General features: G+C 38.1%; 1 protein-coding gene across 11 annotated transcripts in view; it reads left to right on the forward strand.

The window, feature by feature from the left end:
* HELZ (helicase with zinc finger) overlaps window positions 1–13,185 on the forward strand; it is a 182,485-nt gene that overhangs the window by 136,315 nt on the left and 32,985 nt on the right. For all 11 annotated transcript variants that reach the window (XM_082706632.1, XM_082706629.1, XM_082706634.1 and 8 more), the window contains 4 exons: window positions 913–964; window positions 1,752–1,942; window positions 3,704–3,911; window positions 10,608–10,687. In XM_082706632.1, coding sequence (XP_082562758.1) covers window positions 913–964; window positions 1,752–1,942; window positions 3,704–3,911; window positions 10,608–10,687 — 531 coding nt within the window. The remainder of the gene's footprint in view (window positions 1–912; window positions 965–1,751; window positions 1,943–3,703; window positions 3,912–10,607; window positions 10,688–13,185) is intronic.

Raw genomic sequence — 13,185 nt, forward strand, 5'->3', positions numbered from 1 at the left:
TAAGTCCCAAACCCATGTTTATGTTCACATGGTTGTTTTAAAGGTTTTCATCCTCAGGAATTGAAGACTGATTTTTTTCCCTTGAAAAGCAACTTTTCTTTTTTTAAAGAGATTGTTTATTTATTTATTTGACCAAGAGAGACACAGCAGGAGAGGGAACACAGGCAGGGGGAGTGGGAGAGGGAGAAGCAGGCTTCCTGCCCAGCAGGGAGCCCAATGCAGGGCTTGATCCCAGATCACTGGGAACATGACCTGAGCTAAAGGCAGACACCCAACTACGGAGCCACCTAGGTGCCACCTAGGCGCCGTGAATAGCAACTTTTCATTTCATCATTTAATTAATAGAAAATTTGTAGAGAAGCTGTAACGGAGTAGAATTTAGTTTCAGTCACATTGATTGCTTATTTCTTTTTATTTAAAAAATAAACATTATTTATTTATTCATTATTATTCACTTAAGCAAAGAATTTTAGATACCCTTAATTTGAAAGCTGAGAAAATTAGAGGCCTAGCACCATGACTTAATCTTTATTTATTCACTTTTAAAAATTTTATTTATTTGAGAGAGTATAAGTGGGAAGGGGGGCAGAGGGAGGCGGAGAAGCAGACTCCCCACCGAGGAAGCCTTCATGGAGGTCGATCCCAGGATCCTGAGATCATGACCTGAGCCAGAGGCAGACACTTAACTGACTAAACCACGCCAGGCACCCCCGTGACTTAATAGTTAAAAAGAAAGTTGGCTCAAAGCAGTCTAGTGGTTATTAATTACAGACTCGCAATCTTTGAGTTTTAATTGTTGCTGTATATATTTAATTTGCATAGGATTAGGAAAGTGGTTACTGTTCTCTTAATATTAAATGTGTTTAAATTATTATAATTATTATAATTCTGTTTTTTTTTTTTTCTGTAAAGGGGAAGAGCCTCCATCATACCCAGAATGATCATTTCCAGAACGATGGAATTGGTAAGTGGAAAATTAGCTCTGTGATAACTTGCTTTTATTGTATAAGAGATTTACCTCCAAACTTCATCACTAGAAAGAATAGGATTTAGAGTGGGATGTATGCACGTGTGTGTGCGTGCGTGCACACACACACACACACACACACACACACTTTGGAACTCACTGAACTATTTTATTCAACACAATAAATTCAACACAATGTAAATTCTTTGTTATGCTGTTACTGAAAACATGTGATTTGTACATAAAAGTTTGAGGAAAAACATTTAAGCCTATGCAACAAACGTTTCTGGAACATATTTATATTCTCCAAATGTTGGGTCATTGAAATTTCAAGATGAAGTTTATTTAAACAATTTAAAATATTACGGAAGTATGCTTTTAAAATAATAATTGCTTAGCCTTCATTTTGTTTGTGGCTATATTATAGCTGTAAGCCAAAACTTTGTTGTGAAGGGTTGCATATATTTTCCTAGTCTTAGAAGAATGTTTCCCTGAGCGTGTATGGTTTTCTCGAAAGATATACCTCTAGCTTCTTGGAAGACATTTACAATTACACTAGTTTACAAAAGGAATACTTTGTATATCTCAAGCTCATTTTAGGGAGCCTTATAAAATGGTAATTTTTTAAATATGCTTTATTCTTCCACATTGGTATATTTCCTCGATTATCAGATACCTTATGGCCAACCTGGGAAATGTATTTTGCTGTTGGTGATTTAAATTATTCTTGTCTAGAGAAATGTGAACAACTACTGAGTGCATTCTCTCTCTGTTTATATTTCAGTTCAGCCCAATCCTTCTGTACTTATTGGCAATCCTATTAGAGCATATACTCCTCCACCCCCTCTTGGACCTCACCCAAATTTGGGGAAATCTCCAAGCCCTGTTCAAAGAATAGATCCTCACACTGGGACAAGTATTCTTTACGTACCTGCTGTCTATGGAGGGAATGTAGTTATGTCGGTGCCTTTACCTGTAAGTGGACATTTGAGATACTTTTTATTGAATAAAATAAAATAGGCTTCACTAAATTAGTGACTATCCCAGATCGTGTTCTACCTTTTTAAAAAAAATTTTTCAATACCTGGAGGCTTTTAAAGCAGCTCATTCTTTAACCATCGGAGTTTGAAATGACCAAATAAATATGAATTGTTGCTTACAGTTGGTTACTTGCCAGTGGCTATGAAGAAATCTGTTAATTGACTGTTTTGATTGAAAAGCCTTTGTATTCTTTTAAAATATTTTTACTAGGAAAATTGACCTGAAAGTTAACAGAGCTAGTAAATTGGTCTCTTGTTTTATAAAGTGATGCTTTATTTTATCTTTTACTTTTTTATTCTTACATAATTCACTAATCCTTCCTAAGAAATAATAGTTTTTCGGAGGAGGCAAAGAAGCTTGGGTTAGTCTAGGTCTCTGGATCTGAATTTATCTGAGAAATTTCCCTCCTTATGAAATCTTACTGGTACTTAAAAACATTATTAAATCCTTTCTAAGAAAATAGGTATTTAGAGGGCTTGAATCTTATGAATGGATAATGGAAACCCATTTTTATTCCTTTAAGATTCTTTAATATTTTTGTAATTTTGCTAGTTTGCTAATATAACATTTCTAAATTCAGGAATTTTAGCCTAGAAAATGTATCTTTCATTTAAGGTAAGTGTTGTAATTTCAGGCAGAGGTGATTATTGCCAAAGATTTTTGGCACTCCCTCCCCACCAAAATGGAAAAATGCCATGATGTAAACCTTTCTCAGCCATATTGATCACAGTAGTTTACAGTTATAGCAGCCAGTGAATTGTCAGTAAGAAATACGTAATTCATGCCCACTCCGCATAGACCTTCAATTTTAGCTGACTTATTTCTTCCCAGACAGCCTGGCAACATTTTATCATTTGCTTTAAATAGTAAGTCCCTTAGGATTTATATTTCATTTTACTAGGTCAGGAGGCTTTTATTATAAAAGATTTTTTTTAAGAGTCTGCATGTAACAGTTACATTACTGTAAGATGGGGCAGTAGCTTAGATGTCATTGTTTCTCCTTTTGCATTAGTGTGCAGAGATTATATGTTTAGATACACCTAAAGAAATGTTCTATTTCTGTGGTTTAAGGGAAGAGGAATTAATCAAAAGCATTAATTTAACTAACAGACTGTTGGAATTTTGCCTACAACAAATGAACATGAAATGATTGGGTTATTCCTGTAAAGTGGAATATGTATATTATGCATTATGTGTATTCTGTATTTTGTGTCAAGACACCTTAGACTAAATTCTAAATTCTTTCTGAAGTTTTCCCTTGTTCTTTCATTTAGTTTATTAAACTATGTAACTATGTGGTTATAAAAGGTGATTTTCTTGGTAATCTATGGCATGTATACATTCATATTGAGGAGAAATGATTCAGGATAATAAAATGATTTAATGTGTCAAAGAATAATTATCAATTTTAAGTCTTTAGTTTCTTCCAAACGCGAAAGATGATCCATTTTCCCTACACCCTAAAGAATCAGGAAGCCAATTTTTTTTTTTTTTTAAGAAGCCAGTTTTTGACCAGTTAAGATGTTGGTAGTAATTCTGCCAATTGCTACAATTAGCATTGACTTTGTAGTTCTTCATTTTGATAAAATTGACATCTGTGTGTGTGTGTTTGCTTTTCCCTAATCAACAGCCCTGTGGCAGCTTGCCTTTCAGAATGTACTTAATGCAGTTACTTTATTTCTTGTAATAACCTAGGTACCATGGACAGGGTACCAGGGCAGATTTGCAGTCGATCCTCGGATCCTTACGCACCAGGCAGCGATGGCCTACAATATGAACCTCTTACAGACACACGGACGGGGGTCTCCCATACCGTATGGCCTTGGGCACCACCCACCTGTCAGCATAGGGCAGCCGCAAAACCAGCATCCGGAGAAGGAGCAACATGAGCCAAGTCGAAATGGTGAGCTGCTCGGCTGTTCTCAGGTTCCCAAATTGATCATATGCCTGCTTGTATCAATATACAAAGTTCTTTTAACAGTATAATTATTATTTTTTTAAAATTATTTATTTATTATTTATTTAGAGAAAGCATGGGGAGGGACAGAGAGAGGGGGAGAGAATCTCAAGCAGACTTCCTGCTGAGCATGGAGCCCAACACAGGGCTCGTTCTCACGACCCTGAGACGGTGACCTGGGCCAAAACCAAGAGTCAGTTGCTCAGCTGGACTGAGCCACCCAGGTGCCCAATATTTCGAGTGTTTTTAATGATAATTATTTACAATTGAGACGGAAACTCCTCTCCTGTTAACATTTTTATTGACTCCTTTACTTTTGTGCTGTACTAGAAACGAATGCTACTCTTTTTTTTTTTTTTTAAAGATTTCATTTATTTATTTGACGGAGAGAGATCACAAGTAGGCAGAGAGGCAGGCGGAGAAAGAAAGCAGGAAGCAGGCTCTTCATGGAGCAGAGAGCCCAATGCGGGGCTCGATCCCAGGACCCCAGGATCATGACCTGAGCCAAAGGCAGAGGCTTAACCCCCTGAGCCACCCAGGCGCCCCACGAATGCTATCTTGATTTAAAGTAGTCCTTATGTAAAGCGCAGTCCCATGTCTATTTGAATTATAAATAAGGGAAAAGGACCCAGTCTGTTTTTTAAAGTCAGGTTTATTGAGGTATAATTTATATACAGTAAAATCCAGTTTTAAAATGTACAGTTGATGTGTTTTGACAAGTACAGAGAGTTGTTCACCACCACCACCATCAAGGTACAGGATATTTACATAACAGAATGTTCCCTCATATCCCTTTGTCGTCTGCCTCCTTCTCCAAGCCCCAGCCCTGGGCAGCCACTAATTGTAGTTTTGTCTTTAGTATGTCATGTAAATGGAATCATAGAGCATACAGTTTTGTGTGTCTAGCTTCATTCACTTAATGCTTTTGAGATTCATTCATGTTGCCTGTGTCAGTAGTTTGTTCCTTTCACTGTTGGTTACTATTCTGTTATATGATGCACCACAGTGCTTTTATCTACCCATCAGCTGATGGGCAATTAGTTATTTCTAATTTTTGGCTTTTATGGATAAAGCTGCTATGAACACATGTATGAACATATGGTTTTCATTTCTCTTGGGTGTATACCCAGGAATAATATTGCTAAGCATATTATAAACACATAGGTGACTTTATAAGACACTGCCATGCTGTTTTCCAAGTGGCTAATCCATTTTTTATCTCAGCTAGTAATGTATGAGATTTCCAGCTGTTCCACATTCTCATCAGCACTTGGTGGTGTCAGTCTTTTTAATTTTACCCTTGCTAGTCGGTATCTGATAGTATCTGATCATAGTATTAGTTTGCATGTTCCTAATGACGAATATTGTTGAATATCTTTTCATTGGACTTATTTGCCCTCTGTATATCTCTCATGAAGTGTCTCATGAAGTAGATCTCTCATTCGTATTTTTGCCCACCTTTTTTTATTAGTTTGTTTTATGAAGTTGTAAGAGTTCTTTATACCTTCTGGACACAAATCTTTAATTAGGTACATGTTTTGAAAATACTTTCTCCGAGGATATGGCTTGCCTTTTCATTAACAGTATCTTTCACAGATTATAAGATTCTACTTTTGATAAAATTCAGTTGATCATTTTTTTTTTCTTCTTTGAGCCATGTTTTTCGTGTGGTGTCTAAATTTCTTTGATCTATGTTTTTTTTTTTTTTTTTTTCCCTAAAAGTTTCATAGTTTTAGCTCTCACTTAGGTCCTTTTTATTTATTTATTTGGCAAACAGAGATCACAAGCAGGCAGAGAGGCAGGCAGAGAGAGAGGAAGGGAAGCAGGCTCCTTACAGAGCAGAGAGCCTGACGCGGGGCTCGATCCCAGGACCCTGGGATCATGACCCAAGCTGAAGGCAGAGGCTTTAACCCACCGAGCCACCCAGGTGCCTCACGTAGGTCCATTTTGAATTAAGTTTTATATGGTGTGAGGTAAGATTTGAGGCTTTTGTTTTTGTTTTTGTTTCTGTGTGTGTGTGTGTGTATGTATATATAGCACCATTTGTTGAAAACACTGTCCTTCCTCCGCTAAACGCAGTGGCTTTGTTGAAAACCATTTGACCACATATATTAAGTCTCTATTCTGTTCTGTTGCTGCATGTGTTTATGTGTATGCCAGATGTGCTGTCTTGATTCCTGTAGCTTTATGAAAGCCTTGACAGTAGGTACTATGAGTTTTCAAGCCCTGTCCCTTTCCAAAAAAAACTCTATTCCAGCTGCTTTGCATTTCCACATACATTTTAGAATCAGCTTCTCAGTTTCTACAGAAAAACCCTCCTGGGATTTTGATTGGGACTGTGTTGATTTGTAGATCAGTTTAAGGAGGATTGATATCTTAACAGTATTGAGCCTTTTTTTTTTTTTTAAAGTTTTCGGTATAAGACTCTTGCACATACTTTGTTAGAGTGAAAGCTTAAATTAATATAGGTATTTAGGGTTACAGTTTTCCTCCTTAGTAGTGTATCCCACAAATTCTGATCTATTTTCATCAGTTGCATACACTTTCTAATTTCACTTGAAATTAGGTCGATGGAATATTTAGAAAGGGGAGTTTTAGTTTCCAATTACTAGGGATCGTCTAAGAATTTTTATGTTACTGATTTCTACATTAATTCCATTGTGATAAGAAAACATATTTTGTATGACTCAAACTCTTATTTAGTGAGATTTGTTTTATGGCCCATGATTTGGTGTATCTTTGCAAATATTCCATGTTTACTTGAGAAGAATGGAGTGCTCTGTAAATGTTACTTAGGTCAAGTTGATTGATAGAATTGTGTAGATCTACTATATTCTTGCTGATTTCCTGTCTGCTTTTAAAAAAATACGTGTGAGAGGAGAATATTGAAATCTCCAAGGACAGTTGGCATTTGTCTCTTTTTTCTTTAAGTCTTGCTTGATTAATTTTGAAGTTCTCCTATTAGGAGCATCAACATTTAGGATTATATGCTCTTGATTAATTAACTCTTGTGATTTTGGAATGACTTCCTTTATCCCTGGTAATAGTCTTTGCTCTGTGATCTACTTTGCTTAATATCTAATGTAATCACTTTAGCTTTCTTTTGACTAGTGATGTCATGGTATATCTTTTTTGACCTTTTTCCTCTTTTCTTTCTTTTTTTTACCTATTACTTTTAATCTCTTTGTGTCTTTATATTTAAAGTGCATTTTGGGGGGCACCTGGGTGGCTTAGTTGATTAAACTTCTGACTCTTGCTTTTGGCTCAGGTCATGATCTCAGGGTCACGGGATTGAGCCCGGCTTCAGGCTCTACACTCAGTTCAGAGCCTGTTTGAGATTAGGATTTTTTTCCTCTCCTTGTCTTTCTCTCATGCATGCTCAGTCTCTCTCAAATACATAAAATCATTAAAGTGCATTTATTTTATTTATTTATTTTTTAAAGATTTACTTATTTGAGAGAGAGAGAGAGAGAGAGAGAGAGGTGGGGTGGGGCGAGGAGAGAGAGAGAGAGAATCCTAGGCAGACTCCCATCTGAGCGTGGAGCCCTATGTGGGGCTCGGTCCCACGATCCTGAGATGCTGAGATAATGACTTGAGCCAAAATCAGGAGTTGAGTACTAAGCCCACAGAGCCGCCCAGGTGTCTCTACAGTGTGTTTATTTTAGAGGGCATATGGTTTGGCTGTTAGTCCAATGTAACGATCTCTGTTTTAATTGGGGTGTTTAGACCATTTGTACTGTATGTGATTACATAGTTAGCCTTAATTTCATCATCTTGCTATTTTTAATTTGTCCAATCTGTTTTTTATTTCTCCTTGACTTTTTTCCTGCCTTCTTTGGATTAGTTGAATATTTATTTTTTTTTTATTCCACTTTATCTCCGTTTTTGGATTATTAGCTATAACCCTTTATTATTTTAGTATTTGCTTTAGAGTTCATAGTATACATCTTTAACTTCTCACAGTGTAATTTATGTTCTTTCTGATGTATATTTTACCACTTCATGTACAGTAAAAGAATCCTATAATATTTAGTTTTTCCTCTCCTGGCTTCTATGATATTATTGTCATGCATTTTACTTTTACATATGTTATAAGCCCAACATTGTTATTATTTTTATTTAAAGGGCCAAGTATCTTTTTTTTTTTTTTTTTTTTTTTAACTTTTTATTTTTTATAAACATATATTTTTATCCCCAGGGGTACAGGTCTGTGAATCACCAGGCTTACACACTTCACAGCACTCACCAAAGCACATACCCTCCCCAATGCCCATAATAGGGCCAAGTATCTTTTTAAAGAGTTTTAAAGAACAGTAATTTTTTATATCTATCCATGTAGGTAGCATTTCTGGTAATCTATTTTTTTCTGTATATTCATGTTTTCATTTGATAGAATTTTCCTTATGCCTGAAGGGCTTTTCTTTTCTTTTTTTAAGATTTTATTTATTTATTTGACAGAGAAAGCGAGAGCACAAGCAGGCAGAGCAGCAGTGGGAGAGGGAGAAGCAGGCTCTGCACTGAGCAGGGAGCCTGATGCGGGGCTTGATCCCGGGACTTTGGGATCATGACCTGAGCCGAAGGCAGACACTTAACGACTGAGCCACCCAGGCGCCCCATGAAGGACTTTTCTTAACATTCCTTTTTCTTTATGCCTCTTGAGTTTGGGGTTTTATAGAACTTCTTAGATCTGTGGATTTGTAGTTTTCATCAAGTTTGGAAAATTTTGACCTTTATTTCTTAAGATATTTTGTGTCTCATCTCCTCCTGGCTTCTTCAGGAATTCTAACTACTCAAATATTAGACTGATTAAAGTTTCCCCACGGTTCGTAGATGCACTTTCCTTTTTTTTCTCTTTCTTTTTCTTTTTTCTTTTTGTGTGGTTTCTGTTGCATATGCCTCAAGATCACTAAATTTTTATTCTACAGTGTCTAATCTGCTAGTTCCATCCAGTGTATATCTCAGACATTGTAGTTTTCATTTCTTGAAGTTTAGTAGTAAGCATATTCTGGCATGAAAATTCATTTTATAAATTTCTAGTGGCTTTTCTAAAAGAGTGATATATATATATGTATGTATGTATGTATATATTTATAAGTAGACTTCATGCCCAGTGTGGAGCCCCATGCAGGGCTTGAACTCATGACCCTGAGATCAAGACCTGAACTAATAACAAGAGTTGGATAGTTAACCAACTGAGCCACCCAGGTGCCCCATAAAAGTGTTTTTTTTTTTAAGATTTTATTTATTTATTTGACAGAGGGAGACACAGTGAGAGAGGGAACATAAGCAGGGGGAGTGGAAGAGGGAGAAGCAGGCTTCCCACTGAGCAGGGAGCCTGACGCAGGCTCGATCCCAGGACCCTGGGGTCATGAGCTGAAGGCAGATGCCCAATGACTAAGGCACCCAGGCGCTCTTGCCCATAAAAGTGTTTTTAACCAAGAACTCAAATCAGGGAGTTTTTTTCAAGGAATTTAAAATATTCAGCAGTTAATTCTTAAGATTAAAATCCTTTTACATGTGTGGGGTGCCTGGATGGCTGTCGGTTAAGCATCCGACTTGATTACGGCTCAGGTCAAGATCTCAGGGTCCTGGGATTGAACCTTGTATCAGGCTCCGTGCTCAGCTCAGAGTCTACATTAGTTCCTCTCCCTGTGCTCCTCCCCTTGTTCACTCGCTCTCTCTGTCTCTCTCAAATAAATAAATAAAATATTAAAAAAAGAAAAACAAGATCCTTTCACGTGTATGAAATTTATTTAATTCTATTATAATTGTGATTCTTAAAAAAATCTTCAGAGAAAGACCATTATCATATGATCTCCCTGATATGAGGAATTTGAGAGGCAAAGTGGCGGTTTTGGGGGGTAGGGAAGGAAAAAAAAAAACAAGATGGGATTGGGAGGGAGACAAACCATGAGACTCTTAATCTCACAAAATAAACTGAGGGTTGCCACGGGGAGGTGGGTAGGGAGAGGGTGGTGGGGTTATGGACATTGTGGAGGGTATGTGCTCTGGTGAGTGCTGTGAAGTGTGTAAACCTGGTGATTCATAGACCTGTACCCCTGGGGCAAATAATACATTATATGTTAATTTAAAAAAATAGAAAAAAAATCTTAATTTGCTTCCTTTACTATTTATCATCCACTTGTATTTAATTTGCTCTCTATTACTTTTAAGCAATATAACTACATCCCTTTCAGAATATCTGTTCATTTAGATTCCTCTGTTCAATTGGGTTGGCATATTATTTGGATTTTGCTTAATTGCATTTGTGAATGACCAAAGCATTGAGCCTTTATAAACAGGCAAGAAGCCAATGCCTTTTGTGCATCCAGTTTAAGAAAACAAGGCTCCGAATTCCTGCAGAATGGACAGTTATCTTTGAAGTTATTTCATGTTTTAAGGTTATTCCTTTATTTGCGCTTTTGTTTTGACAATGAGGTTTGCTTTAATTATAAATTTTCTTTCTTGCAGGGAAACTGCAACTCTGAAACTTTAGAGAAAGCAAATCCCAAGCAGTAGTATAAATCGAAGTAATGGGTGAACAATGTTCAAAATATTCTGCTTCTGTCTAATAATTGTTAGTCACTGGAAATGTAACATCCATTGGAAACAATTTATAAGAATTTTAAAATATTTTCTTAGGTAAAAGTGATACAAATAATCCTGGAGCTGAAATTAATAAGATTCGAACACCAGAGAAAAAGCCTACAGAATCAAAACAGGTATGCTGCTTACATTTGGTGAATGCATTGTCCTAATGGATTTAGTCTGATTGATCACCTTGGAATCTTAATGTTTTAAAGAAAATTTTCTATCTTTTTATGTGTGTCTTTTATGTTTATTGTTTCATGAGGATCTGGTGGGTTGTGTCATGCCTCTCTCCCTTGACCTTTTCTTTGTGGCTACATTATCTGATTTATTTGTATACCTTCCTCAAATTGTGTTATTCAGTGATAGACTTGAATTTAGAGCCTTTCCGTGACAAAGTACTAAGTGAAGACACAGCTTGCAGATGTGTCATTGAAAATAATCTCAGCATGCAAAGAGTTGTTACAGTGAAGAAGGAAGACTTCACTTCCTTAAGAAGCTTTAGCTTATCTTGTCCTCTCAGTACACCTGCTGTGTAACTCCTTAACTTTTTTAAATGAAGTATAGTTGACACACAATGTCACATTCATTTCAGGTGTATAACATAGTGATTCACTGAGTCTGTATGTTCTGCTTACTCTTCACAGTGCAATTACATCTGTCACTGTACAACGCTATTATAATACCACTGATTATATTCCCTATGCTGTATCTTTTATACCCATGACTTATTCATGTCATCACTAATCCTAAACTCTTTACCCACCCATTCTTCTACTCTCCTTGCTTCTGTGCTTGTGAATGAATTAGGGACAATCAAACCATTGGTTGAATTAGTGCCACTGGAAATCTCTAAAATCTTATTTATTTATTTGAGAGAGAGAAAAAGAGAGAGAGAGCGCACACAAGTGGAGTGAGGGGAAGAGAAAGGCAGACTCCCAGCTGAACAGGGAGCCTGATGTGGGGCGCAGTCCTGGGTCTGTGGAATCATGACCCGAGCTGAAGCAGATGCTTAACCGACTGAGCCATCCAGGTTCCCCTCGGGTGACCAACTCTTAGGAACCCACTTAAGCTGTAGTCTTATTTGTCTTTTCTGCGGTATTTGTTACTATTTCCTGCTTCTTTCTTCTTGACCATCTTGTTTCTTTTGGTTTCCTTGACATGCATTTCTACTTTTCACAACTCTAACATGACCTGTCTCTTTTCTAAGTTCCTGCCCGCCCCCTTCCCATCTGTCCCTAGTCCTTATGTTGGGGTTTCCCAGGGTTCTGTCACTGTCCTACACGTCTCTGCACTCTATGATTCCTCACTATAAGCTAGGTCAGCTCCATGGTTTTAAATCTCTGCTGCCTGATAATGACTTCCAAATCTGTATTTCCAACTTCAGCTGGCTTTACGCTACGGTTCTCTATGTTCAGTGACTTATGTCCCATCAGCAGCTCTGACTCACAGTTTCTACAACTGAGAAGACTTAGTGCCTGCCGGAGGAGTACAGATGAGGCAGCCAGTGGCACTTCCTGCAGAGTCCGAGCGGAGCTGCCGTCAAGTGGAGGTTCTGTGTGTGTGGAAAGGGACGCAGGGAGAGACCAGGCGGCAGGGAGGATGCTGGGGCAGCCCTTGTGGTCGGAGGTAGCGTAGGACGCAGTCTCCCACAGGAGCCTTGGGTGCCATGAGAGCAACCGAAGCCCAGGTAGCCAAGTGTCTCTTGTGTCCTTGTTTTAAAATTTCTCATGATCTTTCCCTGTTCAGGAACTAGGCAACCTGGTAGATGTGTTTGATTTTCTTTTCATACTGATGCTTTGTCCTAGGGCCTTGGGGCAAGCCACTTCCTAGCTCTCCTTGACTCAGTGTCTCAGTATTGAGAGGGAAGTGATGGAAGATAATGTAATTCTGGTAGTAATCTAATTCTCAGGCTCCTTCAGCCAGTACAGCCCTCTATGCTGTTTAGCCCACTGTAGTAGCATAGAGCAGCACAGTGTGTTCATTTATTATTATTTTTTTTAAGATTTTATTCATTAGAGAGAGAGGCAGAGAGCACACAGGGGGAAGAGCCAAGGAAGAGGGACAAGCAGACTCTGTGCTGAGCACAGAGCCCAATGTGGGGCTGGGTCCCATGCCCCTGAGATTACGACCTAAGCCAAAACCAAGAGTCAGATGCCCAACTGGCTGAGCGACTCGGCGCCCCGAGTATCATAGTCTTTGTATTTTCTTTTTACAGATTTATTTATTTATTTTGGGGGGGGGTCAGAAGGAGAGGGACAAGCAGGCTCCCAGCTGAGTGGGGAGCCCAAGTAGGGGCTGGCACCCGGAAACCTGAGATCGTGACCTGAACTGAAATCAGGAGTTGGCATCTTAACCGACTGAGCCACTCAGGTGCCCCACCGAGTAGCACAGTCTTGATTTAAGCTTCTGTGACCGGCCTAGCTTCTGGTCCATGTCAGAGTCAGAAGTGAAGGAGGCAGCTTATCCACAAACAACCTTGACATCTAATCACGATCTCCCCCACGTGATCTGAGTAAGCTTTCCAACAGTATCTTATAGAAAGATGCATATCCCAGCTAAATGCAGCATCAGTCATCAAAAAGATGAAGATTTATGGGGGACAGCGTTTGTTTGTAAAGAGCCTTAAGTA

The sequence above is a fragment of the Mustela nivalis genome (genome assembly GCF_964662115.1).
Source record: "Mustela nivalis genome assembly, chromosome: 17".
In the NCBI taxonomy this organism is placed as follows: domain Eukaryota; kingdom Metazoa; phylum Chordata; class Mammalia; order Carnivora; family Mustelidae; genus Mustela; species Mustela nivalis.